The 9,917-nt window shown below is 31.7% G+C and overlaps 1 protein-coding gene across 1 annotated transcript; it reads left to right on the forward strand.

Annotated features, from left to right (window-relative positions):
- Window positions 1-1,900: 1,900 nt before the first annotated feature.
- Window positions 1,901-6,957, forward strand: LOC132742949 (uncharacterized). Its single transcript, XM_060731444.1, has 5 exons — window positions 1,901-2,129; window positions 2,827-4,143; window positions 4,489-4,900; window positions 5,220-5,410; window positions 5,660-6,957. Exons 2-5 carry the CDS (start codon window positions 3,118-3,120, stop codon window positions 6,647-6,649), a joined length of 2,619 nt encoding a protein of 872 aa, XP_060587427.1. The 5' UTR covers window positions 1,901-2,129; window positions 2,827-3,117; the 3' UTR covers window positions 6,650-6,957.
- Window positions 6,958-9,917: the final 2,960 nt, after the last annotated feature.

The raw sequence follows: 9,917 nt of genomic DNA on the forward strand, positions 1-9,917 counted from the left end.
ATTATAGTTGTTGAAATATGATTTTTTTTTCAAAACGGCATATATTAAGATTTTTTGATATATATGATCAGTACATGTCCTGGGATTGACAAATATGCATTTTATTTGGATTTTAAAGGCGTTTTGAGCTCCAAACCCCAAGTATCTGTGAACTGATGATCTTAAACAAATCCGACTAAATGTTAACAGTTTGGTTTTGTGTACTTTCGGTTTCTACAACCATAATAATAAATATAGAAATAATGTATCGTTTGTTTTTGTATCTATGACTTTTACCACATATATTGGAAATAAACTTGTCACCAACTCTAAGCATTAAATTACTATTTGTTTGCATGTTAAGTTTCTTAGCGTAAGTTAGACCGAAATACCGCATCCGTTCTGTGTATTCATACTATTGTGTTCGAGGTCCTTATCCGAAGACTGACGGAAAGGGCCGAAAAGTTGCGATTGTGGTTCAAAGTCAAGCTAAGCGCGAACTTGTTTATGCACAGGTAAACGTTGCGTGGCCATGACTTACACTATACCCCCGTTCCCCCTCTACAACCCAAAACCCTAAAAAAAAATTATGAAAAAAAATATTTTTTTTATGACTAAAATATTATAAAGGTATTTTACTCTACTTTCATTTTGCATAGAAATATCACTAGCATCTCAATTATCAGCGCATATATTCATTAATTTTTCACCAATCTTAATAATCTTGGTCTCAAATCTTAGATAAATAAATACTCTTTAAGAAAACACAACACTGGCACCTTCGCTGATTATACGTAGCAAGAAATATCCAAGCCCAAACTGTCAACAAATGAAACTCGGAAGAGATCTGATTGCACCGTTTCGGTAAAACTCTCACGAGTAAAACACACTAAATTCACCGTGAAAGAATATTTCTTTGTATTGCGTATTTAAATATGATAAAATTAAGTTATTATTTGTAATAATTGTTCAATCAAAGCATCATATGAAACTATAACGCACCTTTTTTCCTATATGTCAAATTCTCAATCCAAAATGAAAGTAAATTGGCACAGCAGAGTTGTTTCCCTTTAAGTATTTTCATTGGTCCGAGGTTTTCCTGTGACCAATGAAAATACTCCATTTGAAAACAATCTGCAGGCCCATGTTACTTTCATTTTGGAATGAGAATTTGACATATAGGCAAAAAGGTGCGTTATAGTTTCATAAGATGCTTTGATTGAACAATTATTATAAATAATAACTTAATTTTATCATATTTAAATACGCAATACAAAGAAATATTCTTTCACGGTGAATTTAGTGTGTTTTACTCGTGAGAGTTTTACCGAAACGGTGCAATCAGATCTCTTCCGAGTTTCATTTGTTGACAGTTTGGGCTTGGATATTTCTTGCTACGTATAATCAGCGAAGGTGCCAGTGTTGTTTTCTTAAAGAGTATTTATTTATCTAAGATTTGAGACCAAGATTATTAAGATTGGTGAAAAATTGATGAATATATGCGCTGATAATTGAGATGCTAGTGATATTTCTATGCAAAATGAAAGTAGAGTAAAATACCTTTATAATATTTTAGTCATAAAAAAAATTTTTTTTTTCATAATTTTTTTTTAGGGTTTTGGGTTGTATAGGGGGAACGGGGGTATAGTATAAGTCATGGCCACGCAACGTTTACCTGTGTGTTTATGTAGAAAGAAATATTAATATTATACTTTGTAAACACTTGTGTGATATTACAAGTTTTATAACACACATATAAGATGCATTTCATAACATTAACATGTCCTGTATTAAAAAACAAGTCCAACCAAAGTGTCGTCTGATTCTCTGCCTACATTTACTATGGAAGGGGAAGGAACTCCAGACTTACCAAAGTGCATATATAATCAATCTACTTTCGTTTTTAAATATGACGTTGAACTGTGTTTACATAATATTATAATTATTAAAAATGGGCACTTCTATGGGCACTAACAATTACGTTTCTAAATGGGAAGTTTAAATCGGTATGAAATTCCATTTAATAGTGACGAGACCAAGGTTCATTGTAATTTGTGTAGCTACTGATTTAATAAGTTACTGACAGGATATATTCAAGGACTTGTGGGATATCAGAACTGATATTTAAGATGTTACGACATGTTTGCCAGGTAAAATTATTGGTTTTAACCCGTTTATATCTCACATATATAAATGACAAGTGCATTCATTTGTAATGCAGATGTACATTCATAGTTTTGACCTCATTTTTAATTTAAATTTGATAAATCTATGTGACAATACACATATCCTAAATATTATAAAAGTTGATTTAGAAAATCTAAACGATTTTGTTTTCAGTTTATGTACATGCTCACACTTTTACTGCGGACAATAACACCACTATAACGTTTTTCTTATTAACTGAAAACCAATCTATATTTTGGCCGTCATTCTTAAATTCTTAAATAGTTCACGCATTCGGAACACCGCCATCTATTCACAATCGAATTTATCCGGAAATTGACGGAAAGGGTGTAAAACACTCGGGGAGAAATCCGCAACTTTTCAGCCTTTCCCGTCAGACTTCGGATATGGACGATTATGAATAATTGACGAGGTGTTCTGAATAGGAAGAGCTCTTCGTATCAACTAATTATCTATGGCACTTTGTTTCAAGATAAAACGATGTTTTAATCCGACAATAAATTCAATATGAAACTCTGTGCATTAGTACATTATCAATTGAACTCTTAAACTCTAGTATAATCTACTTTTACACCAAAGTATTGACAACCTTGTCTTTATATATTGATTTATATACGCCTTTTATATATTAATTTATATATAAATAAATTTCTATTTCAGGAATAAATTTGGCTTCCACAAATGAAGTAATACGGGGTATTCTAAAATGACTGCTATAGACATAGGTAAATGTCTCTTCATGCGACTGTTATCGTTTATAGAACGACTCCGTTACAGTTGCAAAGAAAAGTATCAGTTTTTCTAAACGGAATTAGAAAATTTGTTTGGAATCTAATGCTTCCTGCTTTCTCCACGAACAAAAAGTATACAAAAGCTGTTAAGTTGTATTCAATTTCATAGTAAACTATAAAAAATGCTTGCTAAAATTTGTTTTTACTGAAAACAATTTTTATGATGGAAAAGACAGATATAGGCTTACCACAGCATGTCTCATGTGAAAATAATTCAACAAAGAATGCATCCGTATCATCAAAAGCACCGTGCAGTTTCTATGGAAACAATGAAAACAAATCGGATCAAAGTCTTTGTGATCCGTGCCTGGTCTTAGAAAAGCAAGAAGTCGCAACCTCTCTTTGTCTTGAATGTGAAGAACGTCTTTGTGCTTACTGTACTAATCAACATAGAACAAGAAAACTCACAAAATCGCATGAAGTTAAAAGTCTTGAAAGTATACCAGTTATGGTCGAATGTGGACTTTGTGAGAATAAAACAGATCAGGGTTCATGCATGTACTGCAATGATTGTGAGGAAACATTGTGTTCACGTTGTGCACAAAAGCATAGCAACAAGAATGTTTTCAAACATCATAAACTTGTTATGTCCGACAGCAAAGCACGAAAGGAAATATCAGTTTGTGATCCGTGTAAGCAAAATGAAGAGGTTAAAACTGCGGAAACTTTTTGTGCACAGTGCGAGGAACATTTGTGTGATATATGTACACGTTACCATAGAGCGCTAAAGGCCACAAAGGAACACAAACTCAAAAGTCTCTCTTCTGAAATATCGCCCCGTTTCCCATGTTGCGAACCTTGCAGCGGGGATGGTATGTCAGTTAACGCCACACGTGTTTGTGCTCAGTGTGAAGAACATCTCTGTGATAAATGTGCAGAGGAGCATACATCGATGAAAATGATGAAGGGCCATCAAATTAACGATATAAGTGAGGTCTTTAAACAAGATAACGTATGGTGTGGTCAGTGTAAGGAAGAGGGTGTTTTTGAAAAGGCTGTGAAATTATGCTCGGATTGCAAAGATTATTTGTGTGTAAACTGTTGCAAAATTCACAAACGTTTCAAACTGTCAAAGGACCATTCACTACTAGATATAGATGAAGTTAAACAAAGTGACGTGGATATCAGAAGCACTATGATGACGTGTGGTGATAATAATGACACAGACACTATGAGGAGCAAAGAGGTTAGCTTGAAAATACTACTTTTAATTTTGTTCTTGATTTTACTTTTACTTAAAAAAAACCCGAAAAAAAATCAAATTACCATATTGGATCAGACAACACGCGAATATGTATTACACTAATTGATGACCGTCCCACATTATCCTGTCTTTATTTATATAGTAATACATGAATTAAACATATCGATACACTTATATTGCAAAAAACATGATGTTACTTTATTGAAACTAAGGCTGTCAATTATCGCAATATATTTTACTGAATTTTCCTTTTGTGGTATCACAAAACTCATCCTAGATGCACATTCGTTTCCAATTTTAACAATTTTAAATGAAATTGAATTTCAGGATAGACCTGGCAAACCAAGAAGGTTGAATGATATTTTGGAAGTTGTTTCACTGACATGGGATCCTCCGTCAGACATAAAAGATGGCTACTATTACCAGATAAGTTACAAAGAGTTGGAACACGACGGGAAATGGGCTCTTTATGATGAAGTCTTTCAAGATGCAACCGCTGAACTGAATGACTTGCGGGCAAATACAGTATTTGTGTTTCGTGTTCGCGTGCTATACGAGGACAGAGAAGGGCCGTTTAGTGAAGAAAGTAACGAAATCAAGACGTCTTTGTCGTCGGCCTGTCAAGTCTCCCAGCAATCAGTATCATTGGTCAAGGGCAATTTCTCATCGCCAGTATATGGTTTACCAATGAATGAAATTATGCGACACGAAACGTTAAAAATAAGCAAACTTGAGTTTGGTAAGTCTATTAATTCAATACTTTTTGAATAGTAGAATTTCAAGTTTTTAAACGTTTAACGGTTTCATAAGTTTTCAGTTAAACTGAAAACACAAAATAATCCATGTTCTCGAAAAAAACATAACATGAAGTTTTAATGTATATCCGTACTTGTAAATTGCTTTGTAAACTATTTAAGCATATTAAATTGTTTGAATATGTAATACATTATCTTCATTTTCGAATTATTTACTAGTAATTAATTGTACGCACAAATGCATACATGTCAGAATAACCCAAACATAATAGAACTATCCGCTATGTATATCTATTTATTAAGGATCAACCGAAACAACGCAGCAAACCTCTAAAAAGACCAAAACCATTTTGATTCTTGGTGGAACTGGCAGTGGGAAAAGTACTATGATCGATTTGATTGTCAATTACATACTCGGTGTCAACTGGAATGATCCGTTCAGATTTAAAGTAACAGATTTAAATAACAAAAGCAAAGACAGAGGCTGTTTCAGTGTAAGAAATTAAAATACATAATAAAGTAAATCATATAAATCTTAACATAACAGTTATGCATGCTTTTTGCTTATAATAGAATACCATCTGGCTTTGAATGATGTTAATCTTTTAAAAGCTTTAAAATGTCACACATGTCCCTGTACTTTTATCAATACTTATATATTATTCTCATTGCTTACATATTTGCTTTCCGTCATTGTGTAGGTAATTCACTTTGTAAATATCTCTTTGATTTTCATATAACAGGCAGCCTCTCTCACAGAATGGATCACCTGTTACACGATAAATAACATAAATGGAAGCCGGTTATGCTATCAGCTTAATATTATAGATACTCCAGGATTCGGAAATACACGTGGCTATAAGAGAGACCAAGAAATTGTTGACCAGTTACGGGAGATACTTTCCGATAAGCAGCCATACGGTCTGGCATTGATTGATGTGGTATGCTTTGTAATCAAAGCCCATGAATGTCGCCTTACATCTTTTCAAACCTACATTTTCCAGTCAGTCCTGACATTATTCGGAAAAGACATTGGACACCATATATGTTCGTTTATGACATTTTCAGATTGCACAGAGCCTTCTGTCATAGACACACTTAAGGAATATAAGTTTCCATTTGGGCCAATGTTTTCATTTAACAATGCTAGTTTGTGTTGTAAAACAGCCGCAACAAGTAATTGTAGAATGAAAAAGATGTTTTGGCAGATGGGAATTAAAAGTTTACATTCTTTCTTTAGTCATATAGAGACGATTGAGGCCAAAAGTTTACATATGACAAAAATGGTTCTTCGGCATCAGTTAAGTTTACGAGAAACTTCTAAATTTGTTTTGTGCCATATAAACGTTTTAATGGAATGTAAAAGCAATTCAGAGGAAGTTCAAAAGGAATTAGACAAAGATAGGTCAGTTGTTGATAACAGTCAAACAATCGATAATGGAAACATGGTCCAAAGCAATATCAACGCTGAAACTCTTGAAAGGATCTCGGCGAACGAGAGAAATATTGAACATTTAGGACATAAAATAAAAACACAATCAGAAGAAATTGAAAGGTGTATTTCTATATTAAAATCAGCCCAAGATAGATTAAAAGAGAAAGCTCTTTTATGCAGGTCATTTTCTGAATATCTTGACTTGCTTATTCAAAATGAAGAACTTGAAAAATCTGAGAGAGGATTTGAAGGAATTAAAATACTTAAAGAAATGAGCCGTAAAGCGGGTTTTACTTGATAATTATCAAACCGTTGTCATGGAGAACTGTTTATATGAAATAACATGAATTTCAATTATCTCACTTCGTCCTTCATTATGCGAATAAACAAAAATATGGTTTTAAGTATTGTGTTGAAAGTGGTATTTCCGGTATTTTATGTGTGACTTGTATATACATGTATATTTGTTTAAGAAAATGTAAACTGGTCATGCTACTTGGTCACTCGGTCAATCATCAACATATAAGAACATGGCTTTGCCAGTTTATAGCAGAGAAAACCTTAGTCCCACCTTTTTCTATTCAATGCTAGAGGTTAATTGCTGACGAACAGAACATGTGTTTTTTCTGTTAATCTGGTCAACCAGTGACTATGAAGAATCCAAGTGTTTGCATAAATCTGTAAACACTGGAAATGCCAATTTTGGGGTAAAAATCTTATTGTGAGAAAAATATTATTATTAACGTAATGACTTTACAAAATTAGCAATTAGAAGTATCTATACATACGGAAAAAATGTTTTGTAAAGGTTTAAGTCATCTCTTTTGTAAACATGCCCGTATAACAGAAATTTGTCTCATCAATTAATAACATAGCTCAAAACATGGACAATTAATGTAGGAAACATCAAAGCATAAAATTTTCTGGTAAAACTGAGTAACACCAGAAAAGTGAAGATACATTTATAATTGATACATTACATTAACAGTTTTTATTTGTTAAATAATCTTATTTTTATTTATATTTTCACACACAAAAAAGAGTATTCATTGGAGTAAAATATCCGACCCAGACAACTTAAACATTCTTTACAAACACAATCAAGAAAGAAGATAACGACGCAACAAAATATGATATCATAACAATCAGCAAGTAAATTATTTTTTCATTTTGAATTGTCGTTATTCCGAGTTTTTCGTTAGAAGATAAGTCTATGTAAATTGTATGACGCAACTGTCTTTTATTATTATTATTATAATTATTATCTTCTACTCTTTTTTATTAGAAAGCAAAATGAATCAAAAGTGAAAACAAAATTATATTGTACGAATATTTGTTAATTTAGATTAATATGGAAATATTAAACATGCACTGATTATATAAAGTAAGAAAATAAAGACGAAACTCCACAAGGAATTAATTAATATGAGTGTTATGCTTCTTTAAAATTCATATATATATTGTGATGTAATATGATACACGCTTGTACATTTTCTAAATAAAATATGTTTAAACTAAGTTTAGTCTAGTAACTCCATGGTGATATACAAAATCAAATGAAAATGTACTGTTTTTATCTTTAAATTGTTATCGGTAAAGTAAAAACAACCCCAAGTTTTCATTAATAACAATTTGAAATAGTTTGGCAGGTACATCATTTAAAGTACACAGTAGAAATTATGCATGTCAGAATAGTTGAAACCATTTTGCCAGTGCTATAACAATGTACATTGACAACACAAATATATGATCATTTAATTAAAAACAAAAAACAAACTGTATTAGATTATTTTATTGCATCACACACATATTATATTGTGCAACGGATTGCCTAACAAGTGATATATGACAGCTATATCATTTTAATTGACTGGTTAATCATTTATTAGTTTTCAAGTGGTATGTTGGAAACTTATGAACTGCTTCTTATGAACATCTTTATTTTAGTATTTCATGAGGAAACAAATTGTACATCCATGCAGTTATTTCATAATTTTAATGGAGTAACTAAAGTTTACTAAAACTAATCTTAATTTCCGTGACGTTTATAATTGTATGATGGATACTTCGTTTTGTTTAGCTGTTAAATAACGTAGTATGCATCACATGCAAATTTGTTTAAGAATCAAATAAGATTTCAAATAAAGTCGGAAAAATGTTAAATAGTGCAATATAAGCATGCCTGAAAAGCTAGTGAGCGTCAAATATGTTCTTTTCTCAAATCTATTATCTGTGCCCGCTCCTTAACTTTTAAACCGCCAAAAGTTTTTAAAATAACTTGGCAGAAGTGCTCACTATAAATTATGAGTCGATGAGCAGAGCGCAATAATTGGGTTGCTAATCCTAAAGTCAAAGTGACATTTAAATGTCAAGTGTTAAAAAGTCTACATATCGTGTCCGTAATATTTAAACCACTGCAATGCTAATAGATTACTTGGCAGAAATGATCACCATTATGACACCATTGGCAGAGCACAATGCGCAAGTAATAACCCTCAAGGTCAGGGTTACACTCAAAGGTCTAATGTTAATATCTATTTTTCATGTACGCTCTATAACTTATTGACAATTCAAAGGTATTAAAATTACTTGACACAAATTATCCCATCATGACACAATCTTCAGCGCACAATATCCAGGTTGCTACCTCAAGGTCAAGGTTAAATTTTCTCCATAACTTTTTGACTTTATTGAAGATTTTAAACAACTTGTTACAGGTTAGGCACATTGAGATTAACATCTAACCTTTGTTCCATAAAATAATAACCGGATAAGAAATGGCTAACGAATGGAAGACTAGGGAATAACACATAACGTGCCTCTATATAAAATTTGATATTATTTCCTCCTTCAAACAAAAATGTAAAAAATGAAAAAATAAACAACAACAACAGCAACAATAAAATAAGAAATAAGGAAAGCAATTAGCAAAAAAAAAAAAAAAGAAGAAGAAAAACTAAGACATATTCAATATGTTTTCCTATACATCGGTTGAACTAACAAACAATGATCGACACATTTTCTTTTGAGGAAAACAATACAAACAACAACTAAGAAGTGAATACTTCTTTCAAGCATAAATCATTTGAATAATTGTAATTATGTGCATTAAAAATGTCAATGACAAATTAAAATGACAATTATTTAAAGGCTGAAAGGAACATACTTCATTCAAAATTTGCAAGTTTGTTAGAAATATTGTACATGTAGTTGTTATTAATAATAATATTGTAGAAAAAAATGAAAAACAACAAGAATAACAAAAATGATAATAATAAAAAATGGATGGCGCATGGTGGATATATGTTTATCATACTGGCTGATATCTACGATTGAAAAATTAAGGAAAAATTCAGAAATGTATATCTAACTTATATTAGTTGTCTTTCTACTTTCTAAAATATGAAGGTATGTAGAAAAATAATCACTTTATAGGAAACCGGGTAGAAATAGTAATAGTGTTGAATACCATTGTGAACTAATAACAAAAAAAAAAGAAAGCCCTAAGCTACTTAGCTACTAACAACGAAAAAACGGACACATAAGTGTCAAAAAGGAGCACAATA

Source organism: Ruditapes philippinarum, unplaced genomic scaffold, assembly GCF_026571515.1.
Source record: "Ruditapes philippinarum isolate M1 unplaced genomic scaffold, ASM2657151v2 ctg1724_1_1_1_1, whole genome shotgun sequence".
NCBI classification, from domain to species: domain Eukaryota; kingdom Metazoa; phylum Mollusca; class Bivalvia; order Venerida; family Veneridae; genus Ruditapes; species Ruditapes philippinarum.